This window comes from Perca flavescens, chromosome 18 (genome assembly GCF_004354835.1).
Source record: "Perca flavescens isolate YP-PL-M2 chromosome 18, PFLA_1.0, whole genome shotgun sequence".
Taxonomy (NCBI): domain Eukaryota; kingdom Metazoa; phylum Chordata; class Actinopteri; order Perciformes; family Percidae; genus Perca; species Perca flavescens.
In genome coordinates this window covers 6,378,278-6,404,372 of record NC_041348.1, presented here as the reverse complement: position 1 = coordinate 6,404,372, position 26,095 = coordinate 6,378,278, and the positions used below count along the sequence as shown (strand labels likewise).

Genomic DNA, 26,095 nt, shown 5'->3' with positions numbered 1-26,095 from the left:
ACGTTCTGCAGTCTGTGGAAATACACACACTGACTTTAATGGAAACCTAATGACTCCGTCGATGTTCCGGAGACGTTCCGCAGACGTTCCGCATCCAGTGGAAATTGCCGGTAAGAATGTAAGAATGGCTACACCTGTCAGTTATGTGACTCTTCTTGCGAATGGTAGCTGCCCCACAGAGTCTCCTGAAGTGATGCTGCTGTGTCGAACCTAGTAACTCTTTCTTTGCAGATAAAGTACTTGCCTGTATCTTTTAAATGACAGCTTGAGACAGCAGGAAGAGGTGGAGTTAGGTACATGTAACCTTTCAAAATGTCGTTGACTTGATGTTGCATCTAGATTGCAATGCCTTCTGAAATTACAACTGCACTAACATGTGTTTTTACGCCTCTAGACCACATACCAAAATACAAATCAGATTGAATGTTAAGGCGTAGGTAGAATCTTAATCTCAAGTGTATTCCCAGAATATTCCACCAACCAAAGATTTGCTAAGAACTGTGATTGACCTGACATCCAGCCCATTTGTCACACACTAGATGTAGATCCCAGCACTGTACACCCGGTACGCCAGACTACACTGATTCTGACATTAACAGGCTAAAAGATCAATCAATTTATAAACAAAATAATTCATACATTATGTTTAATAAACATAATTTTTGGTTGTAGCCATATTTGGTAATCAGTAGATCCCAACGCTGGTCCTAACATGGCCAAGAATAACATGAATATCAACATCTTAATCATTCCTTATGAGAGCATACCTCTTCTTTTGTTTTTTTGGATAGCACCCTCAGCCAGTCACCAATCATGTTCAGCACTGCAGCAAAGTAGGCCAGGCCACCCAGGATCCAAAACCACACTAGTGGTCTGTACCACTTCCGGTACTGAATCCTTCTGTCTCCTCCTAATTAGAAAAAAAAAGACATTAATGACTGATGAAATGTACATCACTTTGCTGCTGTCAGCATGCATCTGAACCTGAACAAGGAATAAAGCTCAGACAATGAGAAATTCACAGTTGAGTTATGTTATGTTTGTTCTTGCCGTCAGCGAAGACATTGTCAACAAACACAGGCTCTATAAGTCCATTGATGAATTCTGCTTTAAGGCGAGACACTTCAGGCAAGAAAATTATTTTGTTCATATACTGGTCAATTGTTTTGAGTTTGGGCTGTTTGCTTCTATAACATGTTTTCTTTCAGACTGGAGGAAAGAAAACATCCCACATACATATTTATATAAATAAAAAATATTGTCCTAATATAAGTAATCAACTGGGGAAGTTTCATGGTGATATCTAATAAATAACTTGTATTACTCTATTCACCTGTATTGTCTTGCAAAATGTATGGAATTCTACAATACATATCTTTAATGGCTGACACTCTGAGCCATCAGTAGCACTTATATTCACCAAAGTTTCCATTTCATTCATATCTATATTGTGAAGGATTTTATAATTAGGTTTGTTCATATTTCATTCATAACATGATTTATATAACATTTTATTCCCCAAACATGGCGGAAATATACTGTAGCTGTTGACAGTATTTTCTAATTCATGCAGTGATAAAAAAAAGAAATATCCCAAATTCTCTCTGTAAAATCTTTGACTCTATCAACAAAATAGACATTTTGATAGATAGATAGATTGATAGATAGATAGAATGCATGCTCCCCCTGCACAGCACATTAAGTCATGTTCGGATAGACCCTATGAGTTGTGGATGAACCATAAATATACCATAATGTATATAAATTTGCCATGTACTATACATTCAAGAAATCACTCAGGTACAATCATCTGATCAAATATCGCTGCAACAGAAAAAAGATTAGTTAAAATAGTTTTAATAGAAATCATCGCACACATACACACACACACACACATACAAATATCATCCTAGATCCACCGGCAATGCAAAGAGAGAGAGAGAGAGAGCGAGAGTACAAAGCAGAAGACAGAGAAAAGCCACCTGCTGATGTATCTGTGTATTCAGACACTGCAGCTTCAACTTCAGCTGATTGGCCAACAAGAGCAACAACCACATTCCTGTGCCTAATTGGCTGTTCAAGTGTAATTAAGTCCTCCCTTGTCCCACCCACCTTATTGGCCAGGAGCTGCATGTGGATACTCAGGCGCATGCTACTACAAACAAAGCCATAGTTGAAGAGTTGTCACCCAGCAGAGCATGGCGAGTTTAAGCTCACAGCGGAGAGTGAGAAAAAAAGGCTGAAAAGGCAACACCCAAATGCAATCGTTTTGGTGCCTATTCTTAACTGCCATTGCTGCGTGGCGCTCACTTTTTGTTGTCTGAACTCCGTAGCTGTATCCCTTCTAGCCACAAAGACCACTGGGGTCTGGGGAGTCTGTCCAGCGTCATTTCCACGCTTCCCATTCACTTCTATGGGAGCAGCTGTGCAATGCATTCTGGTAGCATTGCAGGGACTTTGGAATAGCGCCTCTCAAAAGCTCATGAAAATCTTTTAAACTGACCATTGTGATTCAGCAACTGCAAAACCTATTTCTCGCATAAAATGTTTTCAGAAACTATTGTTGAAAGGAGAACTATTTTCATAAAAAAAAAAAAGAGATTGTACTCAAAACTAGCCACCATTATGGTCTGTTTTGGAAGAGGGTGTAGCCTGGTCAGTGGTCAATGAAGAGAAACTGGTAACTGCCGAGAGTGACGGTGACTGTGGCATGAGCTGTCAAAGCAGAGGAGAGTTTAACTTTAGTAGCAGAGATATCAAGTGAATATACAGCAGAGTTTGCAGTTTTGTGCACTGCAAGCTGTAACAGAAAAAGTTAACAACACCCTGTCACGTGCCATGTTTTGTGTTGTGTGTTTTCTTTTGTGTGCCGCTCTCTCCAGGTGTAGCGTCACTCCCGCAGCTGAAGCCAATCAGCGCCCATCAGGGGAGGCGTAAGTAGCTGTGGGAGCCACTGACAGAGGGCCGGGGGGTTCCGTGGAAGCCAGCAAGAGACAGAGAGGAGCCAGTAGCGTACCAGAGCCAGTGGGCCGGTGGTGTTTCGATTTGTCTTTGTGTGGTCATTTTCGCCTTCCTTTTGAAGGTTGTGTTGTGTTTAGTTTGTCTAATAAATCTTTTTAGTTATCATTGAAAGAGTTTCCGCCTTTCCTTTTTCCTTCTCCTGGGTTTACTGTTTTCATTGTCTTTAACGGTAAGATTTTATGTGTGATATTTTTATATAGCCCTGTGTGCTGCCTCCGTGGTTTTGCTTGTGTGTGATGGTGAAACTGCTTCCTCAGTCTAGATAGGGTGGTGTCCAGCTGGGCCTAATCGGCCTTTCCTTCAGACACTAATTTAATGTTTTGCCTTTTTTGTTTTTGGAGTCAATCCTGGGCGAAGATGGCGTTCTCCAAAGGGGGCTGGCTTCTCAGGGTTTTGGCTGCTGATGTGTTGCCTGTAAGTTGCCTCGAGCCCGACACGGCTCCAGAAGATAAACAGGGATTAGTGTTGGTTAGGCAAGTTCTGGGTGAAGTTTTGCTTCCGTGAGGCAAGGCTGGAGGCCTATTGTTTGGGCTTAATATCGAAGATTAAACTTATATATATATATATATATATATATATATATATATATATATATATATATATATATAAACAAGCCTATATTATAATCAAAAAGAAACCTCAACTGTAATCATTTTAATAATATGTAAGAAACTATCAAGTCATCAGGACATTTGCATTCATTAATATTTTGACCATGAATGATAACCTCTCACCTGCAACATAGTCACCTATTCCAACTGTTGTCAGAGTGATGACGACAAAATACGTTGACTCCAGAGCTGTCCAGCCCTCAATGTGTTTGAAGATCACAGCTGGGATGGTGACGAACAAGATGCAGCCAGCCAGGATGAAGAGGAGGGTGGAGGCCACACGGATTTTAGTCTGACTGATCTGGTTGTGTTTATTCTGTGAGAGGGAGAGACACACACACACACAAAGCATTAGCAAAGTGTTAACCATAATACCTAGTTTTTTTATGTCTCATTTTCAGCTGGGTTCTCATTGTGTTTTGACTTTGAACGGACTTTGAACTGTTTGCTATGGTCATTTGATCAAGAAAAAAAGGACGATTCATATTAGTTGTTATGGTGACAGCACACGTCATTGGAGCCATGCATTATTTCTCATTTCACACCTACTGGTATAAGAACTCAGTTTTGGCCTACCATCCACACTAAGCCAGTGTTTTTCTTTCTAGATCTAGCGATCGTTAATTCCTCTCAGCCGCACAGCAAAGCAACCGATATAGTGCACAAAAGATGCTTCTCCATGTTTCATACTACTTCATTGCTTGTTTGGCAGAAAACCTCACCTCAGTAAGTCTGTGACTTCCAACAAGTTGGTTACAAAATGCATTGCAACGGCAATGACAACAAAAAAATTGGCCACCACTATAACCATCCTGTTATGTTGAATTGGGATAGTCCGTATTCAAATTTGTATGGTGGCACCACACAGAGTCATTAGGAGTTTGATGAATCAGCCACAGTGGCTTTATTATCGCATCAGCATGACTAGTTATTATGATGAGAAAAGAATACTTTGGTCAGGACAGAAGTGTGGACTCAAGTCACACATTTGATAACTTTAGACTCTAATCGAGAATTTCAAAAAAGTCGACTTGGACATTAACACCAACACCAATGACTTTTAACTTCACTTGCATTTTAAAAGACTTAATACCTTTCACCAAACTCAAACATTTTTCACAAATAAATTCATTTCCGTTCATTTCCTGACTCAACTAAGGCTATTAATCACTGAGTACTATTTGGAAATGATGACAGCAAAAATAATCTTGTTTGCGTATAAAGACTATGTGGTGGTCAACAAAAAATAGATTGCAATATGCAAAACATGCAAGTCGAAAATTACAGATGGAGATGCAACAACTTACAACTTTGTTTAGCATTAGAAGCTGCACAAAGAATGGTAACGTTGATTCAAGGCTAAATCATTTCATTAACAGAGGCACCACGTTGGCCAAGTGTTGTGTGTTCCCCACCTTACTCGTACTTTGATGTTTGCCCGAAACATGACAAATCTGATTTTAAAGTAAATGGCTATGGAACTGTAATCTGCTAAAGTTATAGCGGCGAAATCAAGGGGTAGCCCTAAGTAAATGGGAAATCTTGTTGGTAAATAAAACTGTTTATGCCTTGTTTTTGTTATGCAAACTGTTTGCCTTTGCTTATGTTGTTTTATGCAAACTTTTATGTTGTCTCTCTTACACATGCACGCACAAATTATTCATCCATGAAGTGAGTTGTTTTTCATCAACATTTATCTTTAGACCATATGTTTAGACATAAAAAAAAATATTAAAGTATGCAATGGAATACTTATGGCACTTAATCGAGGACCACAAGATACACATTGAGAGGACGGATAGTTTAAGAGGGGTGTAAGGGAAGCCATTTTCACCGGGATAGAAAAACTGTTGCTTAACAGGGGAGGTCTGTGACACCATGTATGCAACACAATGCTAAATGCACAATGCTAAATGCAACCTGAAGTGACCTTTTAGAAAATTTAAACTCTACAGTTTACTGTAAAGTTTAAAGAACACTTGCGCATGGAACATGTCACTGAGAGTAACAATGTTCAGATGGCGTGGCCTCGGAAGAGTTTTTTATCACCTGCGTAACATTGACAAAATCAGCAACATCCTGTCTCAAAAAAATGCAGAAAAACTAGTCCATGCATGTCAAGGCTGGAGTATTGCAATTCCTTATTATAAGATCACTCCATCCATCCATCCATCTTCGTCCGCTTATCCGGTGTCGGGTCGCGGGGGGAGCAGCTCCAGCAGGGGACCCCAAACTTCCCTTTCCCGAGCAACATTAACCAGCTCCGACTGGGGGATCCCGAGGCGTTCCCAGGCCAGGTTGGAGATATAATCCCTCCACCTAGTCCTGGGTCTTCCCCGAGGCCTCCTCCCAGCTGGACGTGCCTGGAACACCTCCCTAGGGAGGCGCCCAGGGGGCATCCTTACCAGATGCCCGAACCACCTCAACTGGCTCCTTTCGACGCAAAGGAGCAGCGGCTCTACTCCGAGCTCCTCACGGATGAGTGAGCTTCTCACCCTATCTCTAAGGGAGACGCCAGCCACCCTCCTGAGGAAACCCATTTCAGCCGCTTGTACCCTGGATCTCGTTCTTTCGGTCATGACCCAGCCTTCATGACCATAGGTGAGGGTAGGAACGAAAACTGACCGGTAGATCGAGAGCTTTGCCTTCTGGCTAAGCTCTCTTTTTCGTCTAACGGTGCGATAGATTGAATGCAATACCGCACCCGCTGCGCCCGATTCTCCGACCAATCTCCCGCTCCATTGTCCCCTCACTCGCGAACACAACCCCAAGATACTTGAACTCCTTCACTTGGGGTAAGGACTCATTCCCTACCTGGAGAAGGCATTCCATCGGCTTCCTGCTGAGAACCATGGCCTCAGATTTAGAGGTGCTGATCCTCATCCCAACCGCTTCACACTCGGTTGCGAACCGATCCAGTGAGTGCTGAAGGTCGCAGGCCGATGATGCCATCAGGACCACATCATCTGCAAAGAGCAGCGATGAGATCCCCAGCCCACCAAACTGCAACCCCTCCCCACCCCGACTACGCCTCGATATCCTGTCCATAAATACTACAAACAGGATTGGTGACAAAGCGCAGCCCTGGCGGAGGCCAACCCTCACCTGAAAAGAGTCCGACTTACTACCGAGAACCCGGACACAGCTCTCGCTTTGGTTGTACAGAGATTGGATGGCCCTGAGAAGAGACCCCCTCACCCCATACTCCCGCAGCACCTCCCACAGTATCTCCCGGGGACCCGGTCATACGCCTTCTCCAAATCCACAAAACACATGTAGACCGGTTGGGCATACTCCCAGGCTCCCTCCAGGATCCTTGCGAGTGAAGAGCTGGTCCGTTGTTCCACGACCAGGACGGAATCCGCATTGTTCCTCCTCAACCCGAGGTTCGACTATTGGCGAACCCTCCTTTCCAGCACCTTGGAGTAGACTTTACCAGGGAGGCTGAGAAGTGTGATACCCCTATAATTGGCACACACCCTCTGGTCCCCCTTTTTAAAAGGGGAACCACCACCCCAGTCTGCCACTCCTTTGGCACCGTCCCCAGACTTCCACGCAATGTTGAAAAGGCGTGTCAACCAGGACAGCCCCTCCACACCCAGAGCCTTGAGCATTTCTGGACGGATCTCATCAATCCCCGGGGCTTTGCCACTGTGTAGTTGTTTGACTACATCAGTGACTTCCGCCTGGGAAATCGACGACAATCCCCCATTATCCTCCAGCTCTGCCTCTAACATAGAGGGCGTATTAGTCGGATTCAGGAGTTCTGCAAAGTGCTCCTTCCACCGCCCTATTACCTCCTCAGTTGAGGTCAACAGTGTCCCATCCTTACTGTACACAGCTTGGATGGTTCCCCTTCCCCTCCTGAGGTGGCGAACAGTTTTCCAGAAGCACTTTGGTGCCGACCGAAAGTCCTTCTCCATGTCTTCTCAAACTTCTCCCACACCCGCTGCTTTGCCTCTTTCACGGCAGAGGCTGCAGCCCTTCGGGCCCTTCGGTACCCTGCAACTGCCTCCGGAGTCCTCCGGGATAACATATCCCGGAAAGACTCCTTCTTCAGTCGGACGGCTTCCCTGACCACCGTTGTCCACCACGGTGTTCGTGGGTTACCGCCCCTTGAGGCACCTAAGACCCTAAGACCACAGCTCCTCGCTGCAGCTTCAGCAATGGAAACTTTGAACATTGTCCACTCGGGTTCAATGCCCCCAGCCTCCACAGGGATGCACGAAAAGCTCCGCCCGGAGGTGTGAGTTGAAAGTCTGTTGGACAGGGGCCTCCTCCAGACGTTCCCAATTTACCCGCACTACACGTTTGGGCTTACCAGGTCTGTCCAGAGTCTTCCCCCACCCTCTGACCCAACTCACCACCAGATGGTGATCGGTTGACAGCTCTGCCCCTCTCTTCACCCGAGTGTCCAAAACATACGGCCTCAGATCAGATGAAACGATTATGAAATCGATCATTGACCTTGGCCTAGGGTGCTCTGGTACCAGGTACACTTATGAGCATCCCTATGTTCGAACATGGTGTTCGTTATAGACAATCCATGACTAGCACAGAAGTCCAACAACAAACAACCACTCTGGTTTAGATCAGGGAGGCCGTTCCTCCCAATCACGCCTCTCAGGTGTCTCCATCATTGCCCACGTGTGCGTTGAAGTCCCCCAGCAGAACAATGGAGTCCCCCACTGGAGCCCCATGCAGGACTCCAGTCAAGGTCTCCAAGAAGGCCGAATACTCCGAACTCCTGTTTGGTGCATATGCACAAACAACAGTCAGAGTTTTCCCCCCACAACCCGCAGGCGTAGGGAGGCGACCCTCTCGTCCACTGGGGTAAACTCCAACACAGCGGCGCTCAGCCGGGGACTTGTGAGTATCCCCACACCCGCCCGGCGCCTCACACCCTGGGCAACTCCGGAGAAGAAAAGAGTCCAACCCCTATCCAGGAGTATGGTTCCAGAACCAAGACTGTGCGTAGAGGTAAGCCCCACCAGATCTAACCGGTAGCGCTCCACCTCCCGCACCAGTTCCGGCTCCTTCCCCCACAGAGAGGTGACGTTCCACGTCCCCAGAGCCAGCGTCTGCTGCCCGGGTCTGGTCCGTCGAGGCCCCTGACCTTCACTGCCACCCATGTGGCATCGCACCCGACCCCAACGGTTCCTCCCACAGGTGGTGGGCCCATGGGATGGAGAGGGAGTTGCCACGTAGCTTGTTCGGGCTGTGCCCGGCCGGGCTCCGTGGCAAACCCGGCCACCAGGCGCTCGCCGACGAGCCCACCGTCTGGGCCTGGCTCCAGACGGGGGCCCCGGGCTTCCTCCGGGCAGGGTCACTCCATCTCTGCTTAGCTTTTTCATTGGGGTTTTTGAACCAATAAATCCTTAAACCGTCCAGTTGATCCAGATTTGCAGCATGTGCAAGAACTAGGAAAAGAGATCATATTTCTCCCATATTAGCTTTTCTGCACTGTCCAGAAGTAAATTTAAAATATTCTCCTCACCGTCAAAGCCCTAATGGTCAGGCACCATCTCAAGAGATCCTGTTTTAGCGTCATATACTGTATGTATTATTGGGGTCTAAAAGAATAGCTTTACATGCTTTGATGTTCAAAAAACACACTATCATTCTCATACTGCCCATTGCTGCCCTCAGCCCCCCTTCCTGAAAAAATCCCAGTCTGTGTTGATTGGTCAGTTGGCTCATTCTGTTGTGAATGTTTCTGTTGTCAACTCCCTAGTGGGCAATCACACAGCCTGTGTCAGCTGCAGACAGTGCAGCAAAAATGCAAGACTATCCATTAATTTTGAATGGGGCTAGCGCATTTAGGCTGTGGTTTATCGCAGGGGGACGCAACCCCACGTCACGCTGCGGTGGCCAATCATGAAACCCGCGATCAGACTTGTCGGTGTGTTTCGGGGTGTGTTTTGCGGCGGTGTAAGAATCCCCCTATCACTTCCTGTTCTCTAATACATCCATGTCGCTGCTACAAGAAAAGTTTTAAAACACGAAACACAAGCACTAAACTGCCCAGGAGTTTATTTAACAACTAGCCTGGGAAACCCCTGACAAACTTCTGGCAAATTTGAGATTTGCTCTGCAAGTCAGTCTGGCCAGTTCAAGCCCATTTCCAATTTTTCCAAAGCAAGGCACCAATCACAACCGTTGAGGTGGGCTTTACACGATGACGCAGTGACAGCAAGCAGCGTTTTGTTTACATTCAACATGACGGCCACTGAAGCGCAGCAACCCGTTGATGCCGCTGTCGCTGCTATGTCACCCGGATCGTTGGTCTTATTGGTTGAAGGACTATCCAATTGCACCCAGAGGCATTTGAGCGGCGTCTGTTGGTGACGCCCCTTTTGAAATGGGCTGTGAATGAACCTTGCCCAGACCCACTCTCAGTTACAACTGATAGGGGTCTGGTATCAACCAGACAGCTGTTTCCTGCAACAACAAAGCACAGTCAATTTTTCGTCTCTTTTCTTTCTCTCTTTCTACGTAAAATCAAGCTGCCTTCAAGTTCAGTAAAAAGTCTACTTGTACCACATTGAGATATTAAAGAACACAACAGGACGTCGCACAAAGGGACCGTTTCATTGACACTCCGCTCTCCCCCCGCACAACCCTACGGAAAATCACTGCATCGCTTTTTTTGGTGTGAACTTAGCTTAAGAGCTTGTGCCAGAAATGTCACATCCCTTACCATAACCGGAGTTTAGCTACAGAGGCTACCTGAGCAGCTGAACAAACTGCTGTAGCTATGACAACAATGGTGTTGGTTCTGCCTTACCCTTTAATCAATTCCCGTTACGTTACATGCTACACGCAATTCAAGCTGACAGTGATTTTGATTTGGCCTTCATTCACACAAAACACTGCACTTGAAAGGCTGATAATTTAGTGTGTGTGTGTGTGCATTCATCTTCAAAGTTGGCATTTCAAGAATTTCTTCTAAAAATTTGTTTGCAGATACAAGGCAGTGCTATCCATAATGGCTGATGAACAAATCAAAGTCAAATATATATTACTTAATTTGGTGACCGAATAGCTGTTGGGGAAGGACACTAACTCAAGCGATGATAATTTCCCTGAAATTGTTGATCTGACTAATCCTGACGACTCACCACAAACAGTGCATGAGCGTCATAAAACTTTTGAAGAGACACAGTAGAATGGGAATCCGGAAGATGACCTTGGCGGAGCAGATGATGCCGAGACTGTAGTGTTAAATTTAATTATGTCAAAGAAGAGGATGTCACACAGGTAATGTGATAAGATCAGGAACATTTTTGGGTAAGGATGTAGAAATACAAATACAGGTACATGTATTAAAACCAGACAAAAACAGAAATGTACTGCTATTTAAAGTCAATAAAGCACATACTGTAGTTTTGGTTAAATTTTAATAGTAAATTGGATTATTCTGTGGGCACACAAATGAAGTAACCTACAGTGCAGTGAAACACTTATTGTACTTAATTTAATCTTAGTTCACACCTTCTTTATTAACAGCAACAATAATTGATTAATAATAATTAATGTTCTTAAGAACCTTTTATATGGCAACAAATCAAAGGAGCAGATTAAAACTTGTGGAATTTCGCCACCAATGTCAACCAAGCTATCATTTTACTCTCTTAAGCCAAAAATGTTTGTTTGCACAACTTTAAAATTCTCCCTTTTTATGTTATTTCAATATGTTTTATAAAGACTGATATGAGACGTTATTTCATTTGTCTGTGAAAGGTTTAGCTTTTTCCAATTTTTTCAAGACTTGTTTGGAAAGGCTTGTTAGGTAGGTCCTTGTGGTGTGTGTGTGTGTGTGTGTGTGTGTGTGTGTGTGTGTGTGTGTGTGTGTGTGTGTGTGTGTGTGTGTGTGTGTGTGTGTGTGTGTGTGTGTGCCTCCTCCCTATCTTTTCCAGGTTGTCTGATTGCTGAATGAGTACACCTGTGTTCACTCAGCTCCCTGGACAAGGGAGGGAGAAGAACCTGCAACTTTGGCTTCCCCATTGGCCTTTGTGTGCTGGCAGCAGGCTATGCTGCGCCAGTGTGTATACAAAGGGCAGGGTGTTGGCCTGTGCTTTGCTTTGGTAACTAATGCTGTTGTTTCTGTTTCATAGCTTGTTTTTGTTTTGGTCTTCATTTGATCTTTAGTCCTCATCTCTGTGGAGCAGTGTTGCACATTCTCTTTTTGCAGTTTTTTTCTAAATAAATTGTACTGATAATTTGACATGCATCTTCCATCCTTCCTTGAGTTATTTTAACATCAATGGTTTCTCTGGTTTCTAAGGACGTAACAAAATTTGTTGGATTTCCAGGATCTGGGGCCTGTTTCACAAAACCAAGATAAGGGATTAAGCCGGGATTTCCTGGTTATCCTGGATGAATTTAGCCTTGACTCGGTTTCACGAAAGCAGAGGCACATAAATCACCATGGAGATTTATTCTGTGCAGCTAGCCTGGTCCTGACCAGGCTAACAGCCAGGCTAACAGCCAGGATTTATTTAATCCTGGAACCTTTTCTGTTCACTCAGCAGTGGTTTTACCCTTTTGTTATCAGCCTGGATTAAAATACAACAGGTGCATATTGCTGTTCATTTAAGTACTGTTATTATTTAAAGTTGCGACCATTATTTTTTTTTATAATTATAAATTTGTCATTGTTACTGTTATATTGCTGTATGAAGACTGCTGTTCATATTGTTGTAAGAAGTTTGATGAATATATTATGGAAGTTGTTGAGATAATTAGAAAAGGCTGATAAAATTTCAAATGAGTTTTAAATGAAGTCTGTTACTAAGGGCAATACATACAGTGCTGTACATTTCTATAGTTCCCCAATGCACCTTAAATTATTTTAGTGTATCATTTCTTTTTTTATTCTTTAACAATAAGGATCATGTTTGTTCTGCTTCCATGTGCATTGTATTTGGCATTCTTAGCACACAATTTGTGTTGTCCAGTAAACTGGGACTATAATTTGGGAGGATTGTATAATTTTAAGAACATATTCTTATTGTACAATCCTCCCAAATTATAGTCTTAGTTCACTGGACCAGTAACTATCTAGTGATGTAGGCTACTGTACATTCATGTAACAACAGGGAGAGGACACCTTAATGGTTTTTGACCTTATATTTTGCCTGGGGGGAAATAACTGATGAATATACTCTGTTCCATTCATGTTTATAGTGTGCATGGAATTTATCACTTTATTATCTTTATAGTTTCTAGATTTTACAGTGCAATTTCTTCAGTGTCTTTATTTTCTATGTCCATATATACCAGGGAGCAAGGCATATAATATGTAGAGAAGGAAACTCGTCCTCTATAAAAAATAAAAAAACGCGAGAAAAAGCGTGACAGATAATAGCGGACAGACTAAATGATAGTCTAAAAATATACATTTATGAACTACTGCTCTTAAATGAAACCATTCAATGTGTCACTTGTCATTTGCAAAAACGAACACCTGAACACTTTGCATTAAAAGCGAGTAGTGGAAGTTAATATGACTTAGGAAATTAATATTTTAGCCAATGAGAGAGAGGGAGGAACAGAGTGAAAGAGATATTTAGGCTTCATATTCTAGCGTTATAGAAAATGGATCTTCATGGTAAATTTCCTGAGTAACATTATCTTCTGCTTACTTTTAAGGCAAAGCGTACAATTGTTAATTTGTGCAAATGATTAGTAGCCTCATCATTGAATGGTCTGATTATGACGGTTTCCATTCAGAGCAGTGGTCAGTTAATGTATATATTTAGGCTGCTTACGCATTCAGTCGGTCCGTGATCGTCTGCTGCGCTTTCTCTCTCTGTTTCAGTACAGCGTTCGTGTTATTTTCTTTTTATTCAAATAATGTGTTTCACGTCATCATACTTCCACAAGAAGCTGCTGCTCACTCTGTATAAAGTAGCCTATGTACAATGCGTGTTCTCCATTTTGGCATCAGTAAATCTGTGCTCGACCTCGTGGTCTTTTGAGGAAATCCGTGGACGCGCATCTATCTGAATTAGTTCAGCCTGGCTCGACCAAGTCGCTCCTCCTCAGCCTGACTTGGCCTTCGTGAAACGCACCAAGCCAGGATGCACAGATTAGACTATGTCAAGCCTCGCTTTATCAGTTATCCTGGATTTATATATTCTGCTTTTGTGAAACAGGCCCCTGAAGGAGTTGGGAGATTAGATTGTTTGTCGTTTTGGTTAAACCAAGCATGCGTATAAGCATTTCCCGTGGCTGCAAGTGTGGGTGTCAATTGTCTGGTTTTAATTGACAATCAGTAAAACAGCTTCCTCAGAAGGGTTAGGTGAGTGATCAGCTGGGTTGTTTCCGCCCTTGCTTCAAAAATTCATTATGTTGCCTTTAAAAAATGTGCTTAGTGTGTCTCATTTTATTACTGGGAGTCTTTTCCTATGGTCTATTACTGTCCTTATTTAAAACAATGGGCCAACATTAAAAATGCCAATTTTATAACTATAGAATTTCCACACAGCTGACTCATAGATGATAGGAGTTACATTGTGACCCACCCGGAACATCTTCTCCACATTAGCGATGCTTTTGACAAATATAGTACCAAGCTGGTCACCGACGCCTGCCAGGAGGAATCCAAACAGCGGGATTCCAAATATTGCATACAGAATGCAGAAGATTTTTCCTCCCTCAGTACTTGGGGCAATGTTACCATAACCTGGAGAAGAAAAGGGAGACAAAAAGGGGCTTTACTGTAAATGATGCAAACAAAACACTGGTCAGATTTAGTTACACATTATGCATATAAGACATTTTTATTGTTTATTTGATTCACTAATATGGAATTTCTGCTCTCCAAATTCCACCAACTTTCCCACAGGCTATGACAGCAAGTTATTATCAATGAATTGCCATACAGGCAATGAAACATTAACGTAATGCTAGACATGTCAAACTGTGTGAAATTATAGTAAGGTGTGCGTATTTTCATGTTATTTCAGCATAGTTCCAGAAACAACATTGACCAATAATAATTGGCAATATGTTATTGGTTGAGTTTTCAACTAATTTAAATGTAATCCCATCAATGGTGATATCTGACGCTCTGGGTAGCCCACCTTTCAATGCCACACTGCTAATTTTAATACTGGCAGGTAAATATTTTAGGAAAACGAAAAGAATGGGATTACTCATAAGTTAGCTGACTAAGACAACACGTGAATATGTTACATTCCTAGTCTGTATCTCAATTTATGCATTACTTATATTATGTTGCCAGATGCTGCTTGTGAATGTACAATCACAGATTTACAACTACTTGAATCATCAGTCATTATGTCTTAGAAAAGGTTGTATTTTCTTAAATGGGCCTCCATACAAAAACACTCAAAATGCATGATGCAGGCATCAAAGCCTACGACAGCTGAAACTATAAAAATAACTAAAAGAAGCATAAACCTGGGCATCTGAGCAATACCTTTATATTGTGACTTAAATTGGAATGTCCCACCAACAAGTGTGTTTGTAGTGGAAATGGTGAAACATCTGGAAAATGTGACTCATGATCAATAAACTTGTAGAAATGCTCTCAAACAAACAACCTTGTGTTCCAGAGTAGCCTAAGCTCACGCTGTATGATCTCTGTCTCTGTTCTCTTGCTCTCTCCATGACTACGGTTACCTTACAGCCTCCAGATTCTCTCACCATCTCTCTCTCTGCATCTTCATATATGTCCCTGCATGCAGTCTGCCTCTCCTTATGCAGCCCCAATAAGTCAACCTCAGACACCATCACAAGATGCAATATACAAGCCTCTTTGCGATCACACTGGTGTGATCACACCATCGAATAGACCATTTAAAGGAGATATAAGATTTGTTTTCTTTTGAATATGAATTCTGAACTCTCAGAGCCAGATTTACTAAGAAAAGGGCTTTCGCAATGGTGGTGACAATGTGCATTCAGCACCTATTTTAAGTAACACAGCCGCTCATTAATACCATAGATACTGTATATTATAAGAACTGGATACAGCCCCGTTCATTCCTATGAGAGTTGCTAAGTGAAGCTAGCCTCGTGAGACCGTCCTGATCTCGCGAGCTCCAGTTTTCCACTCGCAGATCAGTCTGGAGTCTGGATCAGAAAATTTGGAGCCGTTCGCCAAACAACCGACCAATCAGCATTGGTTTTGAGGCGGGTTTAGGTGTGACGCAACGAGAAGCAACTGTTAATTCAAAACAACATGGCAGTTTCCACGGATGAGATGAGCGTAGCTATCGCGCACTTTTACTTTTGCTTTCAGTACGTAGTACATTTTAAAATAAACTACTTGCAATACTTAAGTACAACATTTTTTTAATACTTTAGTACTTCTGCTTAAGTGTTGTGCTTAAAGAGCACTTCTACTTCTACTCAAATCACCTTTTTGATAGAGCACTTATACTTTTACTCTATCTATCGGTAAGCAGGGTAAGCGGTGCTTACGGGCCCGGACCAATCAGGGGCCCGCATCACTGGAAGATATTGATAGACAGTCGGGGCCCCCTATCGCATTTTCATTACTCGCGACAATCCCAGTAGTCCCACGTGCAACCACTGACCAAGCGGGAGTGAGAACGGGTCAAATTAATTTCCTTGTTTCTTTTATGAAGACGAGACATGTGTGTGACTCGAACATCTCACATTTACTAACAAAACGTACAGCGAGAGACGGTGCAAAACATTTCAGACCGTCCTGCCAACCTGTATACATTTTAACATCAACGTACGCTGTAACGATTTTTATAAAGTCACTGAAGCGGCTGCTGTTTCAATGCTGTCAGCTCTCTGCCGCGGGCGGGGCTGCTGCTCCATTTCCCCCGCGACTGACGCGTACACGCACACAATCACACATGGTGGATGCAAGAAAAAATGCATTACAATACAATACATCAATACATTATTTTTTGTTTTAAATCCACCAGCCATTTTCATATAATACCAACATTTGCAGCATCCTGAGCCTTTTTGGTAAGGTTCCTAGGAAATCTCAGCCCAGAGTAATTAATTAATAGTAATAATTATTATTCTCCCCAAAACAAGTTTCCTTTTTATTTTTAAAGAACTATTTTTTTTCACTGTCCTCTGCAACTTCATTGCAACAAACATACAAAAGATATTGCAACTTTTATTGCAATTTTTTACAAAAGATTCCGTGAAATCAAGCATTTTGGGCCGCAACAATCTCAAAAAAGGCCGCGAAATCCTGGAAGGACTGCCCTTGTGTGTTTTTTCATGTGTTATGATGCGCATTCACTAGTGTTTTTTTGTTGTGGTGTGCATAGGCTACTCCTGATTTTGTCAGTCATCTCATCTCTTATATGCTGTGTCTCTATGATCCTCTCCTGTCCTATTCATGGTAGCCTACTCGTGGACATTGCGCCGTCATCACATGCTGTAGTAGTGGGGCCTGCCTTGATAATCCTGCATAGGGGCCCGGTGTTTTGGCTTGTTACACCACTGGGGTTTCTAGTACTTTATACACGTCTGGATTTGGCCCATCTATCACCAACATAGGTGGTGATAGACAGATGGTTTATCCAATCAGCTAACCAGTATTTTCGCTCCTTCCCAAAAGTTCTCCAACGGAAAATTCCCAGATGGATATACCGAGCAAATGCAAAGTTGCACAATCAAGCTGCTGCTATGCCCAGTACGTCACATAGAGGTTAGCGTTTCTGTCTTTTGACTTTTCTTAACACAATGTCTTGTGAATGGTTAGAAGACTAAAATGTGGGGAACAGTGTTGGGCAAGTTACTCAGAAGTGTAATACTTGACTTTTTACTTATTACTCCTTAAAAAAAGTAATTACATTACTCGTTACATCACTATTTTACTTTATAAAAAAAGTGGTTTGCATGCCTGTCAAACCATATGGGGGGATCTGTTACACCACTACTGTATATTCAACATTTCTAACAATTTATTGATCAATAGAAAATTTTAATATTTCAAAATAGAAAACATACTTCATAATCTTTTGTATTCATAACATGAAGTATTATTTTACAAATTAGCTACACGTATCATTGTACAACAACAGGAATAGCAGTTACCTGTTGTTGTACAATACTAAATACTCTATAGCTGAATTGATTGAATTCTGCAGGAGTCGGTCTGGATTTAGTGGAACACTTGAAAAACTTTAAAACACCTCTATATTTTTGTGTTCACAACAGTCTGCATCTCTAAGAAAACTTATATTGGACTAATACATTGTGATAAACCGATTTCTTTTTTAAAAGAAGCAAATTATCTTTCCCATTCCGAAAATTTAGAGCCTGTATCCTGTATAAATTTAATGGAAAAATGTTTACATTATGCTCAAACTTTACAACGTTGGACAATATCTTCTGATTTAGAATTTTTTATATTAAGATGCAAACCATATTATCTGCCTATAGGGACAGACTGGGTCTAAAAAACAGTCCTGGACTTTCTCCCAAATCGGTCCATCATCCGGCCATTCGCCCCTAGCCGTGTGCGACAGACACTAGCCAGGAAGTCCTGATTCTATGCCACAATACTGTAGCCTATCAGATAAGGCATTCACAGCAAGTAACATCTCAAAACCAATGATGATAATTGGGCTTGTGTTTATTAGCCATTGCGGTTGGTACCATCTTTACAACTAAACACTCTCTGTAGAGACAGGTGTTTAGGCTTTTGCTGAGGGTGCTAAACAAAAAATTGTTCCAGGATGTGACTATCTGACTTGGGCCGTGTGAAATATTGTGATGTAGAGCATCCTGGGACATCCTGGCATTTCCCTGCACTCTCCCTGTCATCTTTTGTACTGCAACTATCTTCAACCTGAATAAACAAATGATTTTAAAGATAGATTATTAGTTATTATTGATATAAAATGTGTTGCTTTGTGTTAAAGAATTATTATTTTTAATATATTATATATATTATATATTATTTAATATTTTGTCAATGTCATATTACACTTTTGATTCATATTAAGGCTGTGAAATTATGAAAATGACTAGGCCCTATCAATTTTGTCTGTGAAGCTTTCACAAACAACCACCAGAGGCCTGTACTACGAAGCAGGATTTGGCATTAACAAGCTAACTTAAGGCTCAACCCAGGATTTTCTGTACTACGAAGGTGGATCAGTTGTTATCGGGTTTAATCGCCGTGGTAACTCATGCTGAACACCTAACCTGGTCGGGAGCAGGTTAAGTTGGAGATCAGAGATCAACCGGTGTAAAAGCACCGCCTACTGACCAATCAATAGGTCGATTGATAACGGCGTCACCGTTCTTAAAGAAGATCAGGCGGAACTCGGTGCAGAGAGAGAGAGGGGGAGAGAGAGGGGAAGAGAGAGGGGGAGAGAGAGGGGTGCGCTCATAAAATTTAAAACATTTACATTTATTTTTTTTAGAGACCAACAACCCCGTTAACATGGGTATTTTTATGAAATATAGCCTTTATGGGAGGGAATTACATATCGGCTTCTTGAGCCGTGTGTCGCCAATATGCACATCGGTTTGAATTATGTTTTTATATGTTTTATTTGCTCTAACGATCGCTTCCCACTGCCAGGATTGCAACTGAAATAATAGGCTAAAGCAACGACAGTTTATGGAAAGCACTAGTGTAATTATGGTCAGATCTTGGTCCTGACTGATGAGGAAGTGATATTAATAAGCGTTGTGATTTAAACATCTACAGCGTCGGCTATTTTTTTTTTTTTTTTGCCAGCTTTCCTTCCTGTTTTAGGAAGCAGCGACTGTATTGCGTTTTCCCTGTAAAACCGTGTCTGTGTTCTTCATATTTATGGAGAATTATAATTTGCTCTTCTTATATATAACATGCGGCTCTGGTAGATGTTTGCGATTGGTTGTGGTGCGCAGACACCGCCTCTTTTATGTGAACGTGCGCGCCGCTGGATTGGGAAACCCTGAGTTGACTGAACTAGTTGATAACCAGTGTCGTAGTACAGGTTATGCGGGACCGCGGTTGTTAGGTTAAGTGAAGCCGGATTACTGAAAGAAATCCAGGACAAGTTGATCTTGCTTCGTAGTACAGGCCTCAGGTCTTTGCCAGTTCCACAATAGTAAACGCAAATATGAAAGACAAGGATAAACTGCACTCTGATGGAAGACAGACAAAGTTCAAGCTAGGATTTTTTGGTTAAACCTTTGGTTACATTTGGTGAATTATTTAGCCCCTTTCCCTGTTTGTTAGCACGTTTAGGGTGGTACCAATGCATGCCTGATGTTTTCCCATTTAATTCAATACCATAGTCTTCATCCTAGCAGCAAAAGTGAGCTCACTACAACCTCTCATATACAACGAAGTTTAATGTTTCAAATTAACCTAACAGAAATTATTAAACACGTTAAGTTTGACACCACTAAATGGCACGATAATTTTCATAATCATGATGCACACCCATGTTGATAGCGGACTATGCAATTCGCTAAGATAGGGATAAAGGTAGGCTATTAAAATGTGCCCTGCTCCTGGCACTTACCAGTACCTCTTGCTGATGTGAAATTAACTCTGCTGTCTGTCCCTCATCATGACCAGGCTGTGGATTGGTGATAGATAGCCAGACTAGTTGCCCTACTCTTCTTCCTCAGTTTCTTTTACATGTAGCATATACAGTAAGTGATCGTATTAGCACCCCCTGCTGCTGGCTGTTAATATTGCTTTATTAGACTTTTTTTTGTGCCTGCGGCCATTGGTTGGACGGCCATTCTGGACTTTTCCCGAACGCACAGATTGTCAGTCCGTCCCTGTCTGCCTAGATATCAGGGCACAACCAGAATGGACTCAAATGCACAACTCCAGACAGAGTAAAAGTTCACAAATGGTTTTATTCCAAAACCAGGTAACAGTGTCTAAAACAAAACCCAAGGGAGAGGTTAAAAAAAAACAGGCAGAAGTCAGGTAAGGCAGAGGTACAAAAATCGCTAAGCAAAACAGGCAACGGGTCAACGACTCACTAGAAAACACAAGACATTATTTACACAAAGTACATTATTTGATATATTTTTAAGTTCTTTTGTCAACTCCTTGGGGGGAAAATTACCGTCAACCCATGGAATATTTTCAGAAAGTGAAAATATTCCATGGGTTGACGGTAATTTTAACCTTAACCTAAACGTGTATCCTTTGTAAAAAGAGTTCAGTATTGATGTTTTATGTTTTAGTTGGATTGTGTAATTTGCTTTTCCTTTGAATCAGATCAAATTGGCAATTAAAAAGCACTGAAACTGCCAACTGTAAGCAGTTTACTGCAATTCGAGGTGGTCTTTGGGGCAGTTAGCTAATGTACTTAAAAACATTTAATTTACCCAAGGTGTGAATTCCAATGAATAAACTCCATCTCCCTAAAAGCCATGACTGTCATGTCTAATGTGAGGGTGTTTAATCAAAACACCATTTAATACACTAACAAATGCAGCCATACCACTTTTGACAAAAGCCTTGTCTATCTTCGCCGGATTGGTAACAGCTTTCCACAGGCACCTTTGAAAAACATGCCAGGGTGCTGGAGGTGAAGCGAGTGCCGGTCTGCCTTTTTCACAATGACCAGCCTGATGCGGATTACCTCCCCGATTTCGTTGCAGACACAGTGGATGATGAGGGATGAGGACATCCACTCTATCTTGCAGGGAGTAGAAAAAGAAGGAGAGAAGTCCTTCCCACTGCAGCTACCACAGCCAACCCAACAGACTAAACAGACAACTGTAAAGCCAACTATAAAGGATGGCTTAGTTTACAATACTTGTATGTCATATAAGTAGGATAAAATGGAATTAAAAATACCTAAAAATATTTATATTTTTTTGCATGTCTTGTCTGTTTTGTCCTAGTGTGAAGGACTTGAAATATGAATAACGAGATTTATGTATGAAATGTCTTCACATTGTTTTTGCAAAATAAAATAAAAAATACAATTAAAAAAAAAAGTCAAGTAGCCAAGAATGGTACTTACATGTTATGCTGTGTGTAGCAGGTGTGGTGAAGGCATCACAGGTGACTTCAACAAGGACCAAAGTACTGAAATAACATCTTGTAACAAAAATAAAGGTGCCTTTTTTTCTCAACAGTCATGTTCAAGTTAATTTTGCACAGTGTTGTCGATAGCAGGCCCCTGCAGCTTTTATCAGATCTATCATTTTGGGTTTACTTCAGGTAACAAGCTGGTACGAGCATCTTGTTGGCAGACGTGAGGAACAAGACCACAGGGCAAGTTTAAGACGAAAACACAGACAAGGCTGTATTGGATATGACTTGAAACTACCGATTGACAATGTTGATATTTTCACAGTATTATAGGCTACTATCAGCATTATAACTTCCAAATTAGATCAAACTTCTTGGAATTTAAAATTGGTAATTACCATATTATAATTATGAAATTCATCCACCCTTCATGTTCCAAATATTTCCCTTTTGTTTCAAGGTAATACTTTACAAATTATATGTTTAATTTTGTGACATCTTACCTGGAAACACGTCTGGTAGTTTCTGTGTAATAACCATGAATCAGTGCTGCAAAACTGCATGTTTCTACTGTATTACATGGTAATATTAGAATAACAGAGGTGTAGAGATGACCTGGAAATGCTTCTGGTAGTTTCTGTGTAACAACCATGAATCAATGCTGCAAAATGCAAAACTACCTGTTTCTATTTTATTACATGGTAATAATAGAATAACAGAAGTGCAGAGATTAGAAATGCTTCTGGTAGTTTCTCTGTAACAACCATGAATCAGTGGTGCAACATGCAAATCTGCCTGTTTCTATTTTATTACATGGTAATATTAGATTAAACAAATCATCCAAAGGTGCAGAGATTAGCTGGAAATGCTTCTGGTAGTTTCTGTGTAACAACCATGAATCAATACTGCAAAATGCAAAACTACCTGTTTCCTTTTTATTACATGGTAATAATAGAATAACAGAGGTGCAGAGATTACCTGGAAATGCTTCTGGTAGTTTCCAGGTAATCTCTGCACCTCTGTTATTCTAATATTACCATGAAATGTGTCTTGTCCTGTATGCACGTAACCCTCTGCAATCTGAGTAGCAGCACCTTCCACCATCAAGCACTGGAGACTGGGATCGCCGTAACTCAGTTTATTTGACTTAGACAGGGTGAAACCAGTTACTTACATATTGATGAGTCACAGACATTATACAATGATAATTTTAAAAACAATTTAACTACAGGACACTGTAATGCAGTAGTATATACAGTAGGTAACATGTAAGCTGAAATAAAGGAAATACGTAATGTATTGTTATACAGTGTACATAGTATAACCTACAGTACAGGCCAAAAGTTTGGACACACCTTTTCATTCAATGCGTTTTCTTTATTTTCATGACTATTTACATTGTAGATTCTCACTGAAGGCATCAAAACTATGAATGAACACATATGGAATTATGTATTTAACAAAAAAGTGTGAAATAACTGAAAACATGTCTTATATTTTAGATTCCTCAAAGTAGCCACCCTTTGCTTTTTTGATAGCGCTGCAAACCCTTGGTGTTCTCTCAATGAGCTTCATGAGGTAGTCACCTGAAATGGTTTTCACTTCACAGGTGTGCATGTCAGGGTTAATTAGTGGAATATTTTCCCTTGTTAATGGGGTTGGGACCATCAGTTGTGTTGTGCAGAAGTCAGGTTGATACACAGCCGACAGCCCTATTGGACAACTGTTAGAATTCATATTATGGCAAGAACCAATCAGCTAAGTAAAGAGAAACGAGTGGCCATCATTACTTTAACAAATGAAGGTCAGCCAGTCCAGAAAATTGCGAAAACTTTGAATGTGTCCCCAAGTGCAGTCGCAACAACCATTGAGCGCTACAACGAAACTGGCTCACATGAGGACCGCCCCAGGAAATGAAGACCAAGAGTCACCTCTGCTGCTGAGGATAAATTAATCTGAGTCACCAGCCTCAGAAATTGCAAGTTAACAGCAGCTCAGATTAGAGACCAGATGAATGCCACACAGAGTTCTAGCAGCAGACACGTCTAGAACAACTGTTAAGAGGAGACTGCGCGAATCAGGCCTTCATGGTCAAATAGCTGCTAGGAAACCACTGCTAAGGAGAGTCAACAAGCACAAGAGATTTGTTTGGGCCAAGAAACACAAGGAATGGACATTAGACCAGTGGAAATCTGTGCTTTGGTCTGATGAGTCCAAATTTGAGATCTTTGGTTCCAACCGCCGTGTCTTTGTGCGACGCAGAAAAGGTGAATGGATGTAAAAAATAACTCATAATCCTGCTTGATACCTTCCTGGTATTACTATGGTCAATTCCATAGCTAATGGCAACAATGTCAAATTTAACTAGAAGAACACTTTTGACTCAATCCCATATGTAGATGTAGATTATCAACTGTATAATCTAAATCAGGATCTACATCAGTAAAGCAACGAACATGCAAGAGTTACCAATAGGATTTGTTTAGCTGCAAAAGCAGCTGGTTCTCAAAGTTCTTTGAGCCAATGCATGCTCTTCTTGGCCTGAAGATCAGCCCTGCAACACTAAACAGTCTTTCACAGGCTGCTGAGGCAGGGAGGGCCGTATTAAGCTTAATTGATAGCTGGCACACAGCTGGGAAGGACTTCAGTACCTCTACTGTGTCTCCTGGGCACCCCAGGTACGCATCCAACTGCTGGGTTGTTTCAAGAGGGCCGGTCTTCTTAAAGGAGGAAAAGAAGTTGGAGCTCAAGTGACCAGCAACCACAATGGCCGCAGAAGACTAGAGCTCCTTACCCACCTGCGGATTTCATTGAAAGACGAGGTCTGTTCCTTTTCTTCGACGCCAAATGTGAAATGCCTGCAAGTGCAAAAAAGCAGGTCTCGTTGTCGTCTAAACTATCTACTCAGACAGAGAAGTCTGCTAACATGGCGGTCGGCTAACAGAACAGTGGCTAACATAGTAAGTGATGCTAGCGCAGTCCCGAACATGGAGGACTTGATCGCTCAGGCCTTGGAAAAGCAACGGAGGGTGCTTGAATCGGTGATCTACAGCGAAATGCGGAGAGCGCTAGCGGAAATTAGTGCCTCGCTCCAGCACATCGGGGCAGAGCCTGAGATGCAGGAAATTACGGTACGTGATTGGATACAACCTGACTGCGGCACATTCATGATCCAGCAGCATCGGGAGCTTGAAGGGGCACAACACGAGCTACATGCTAAAGGCATTTAGACTTGCTACCTGGCCACTCTGAGAATGACCCACGGAGGGAGAGAGTTTACCTTAACGACAGCCACGGATGTGGCCGTTTTCTGTCGGGAGTTGGGTGTGGAGGGTGACGCGGCATCCACATGGGCCGCTCCGCACCGAGGCCTGTTGCCGACGACGGAGCCAGAGGACGGTGGGGGGGACTTTGCGTCTAGTGCTGGAGCTGGCAGTGGGGCCGAGGCTAAAGGACCCAGTGGCTGTGGACTAGCAGTATCTCGGCTACGGTACCAAGTTTGACTTGAGGACACTGTATGTAAGTTGAGGACACTTGAGGACACTGTATTCATCGTGTAAGAACACAATGAATGTTGGCTTTCAGTTTATAGTCTATGTTTTGTTAACATTTAACCAGACTGAAAAAAACATGATGGGTATGACTGTTCAGCTTATTGTCTGTTTGTTACTCCAACTAGATTGGTGTGTTTTTCACATAGCTTATCTCAGAATTTGATAGCTGATTGAGACCTAGTTCTAGGGTTTTTGTAACACCGTTCATGTTTAGCATAAGAAGTTCATCAGACCTGTTTCAACGTACCTGTGACTTTAAAGTAGGGGTAATTGTGGGCTGGAGTTTATGGGTGCTGTGTTTGATGTGGCCACGTATCTTACAGATAGGGGATGGGGTCTGCGGTCTCAGAGGGTTAGGGGATTTATTTATTTTTTTGTGTTTTTACCACACCTTGCTCAGATGTAACACCCTTCACCCTTTGCTACAAATTTATCATCGAATTCCGGTAGGGTATATTTTGAAGATGGCTGAACTCTCAATCCTTTCAGTTAACATCAGGGGCTAAATGGCCCGATAAAACAAGCTAAATTCCTGGACTACCTCAGGAGAAAGAATATAGATATAGTGCTTATACAAGAGTCACATTTACGTAAAAATTATGTAAATTGCCTACAAAATAAATACTACAAGATTGCTGCTTCATCTAGTGACAACACCAAAACCAAGGGCTCCATTGTGTTACTGTCGCGGAAATGCACACTCACCGTAGATAAAAGTAGTAAAGGTCTATCAGGCAGGATATCTTATATATGCACCACAATAAGGAGTAGGAAAATAGCCTTTGTTTCGGTATATGCACCGTCTACATATGACGTAAGATTTTTCTCGCGTCTAACCAATGAATTGCTCTCTCTCAATGAATATTCACTAATTATAAGGGGAGACATGAATGCAGTGCTAGATTGAAATCAGGATAGATCAGGGGGCA

At 42.0% G+C, this 26,095-nt stretch overlaps 1 protein-coding gene across 1 annotated transcript in view; it reads right to left on the bottom strand.

Moving 5' to 3' along the window:
- Positions 1–26,095, bottom strand: part of kcnk10a (potassium channel, subfamily K, member 10a) — a 102,271-nt gene that overhangs the window by 12,120 nt on the left and 64,056 nt on the right. The window contains exons 4-6 of the mRNA XM_028605479.1: positions 14,162–14,322; positions 3,756–3,948; positions 768–910 (exon numbers count right to left, since the gene is read on the bottom strand). Of these exons, the coding sequence (XP_028461280.1) occupies positions 768–910; positions 3,756–3,948; positions 14,162–14,322 (497 nt within the window). The remainder of the gene's footprint in view (positions 1–767; positions 911–3,755; positions 3,949–14,161; positions 14,323–26,095) is intronic.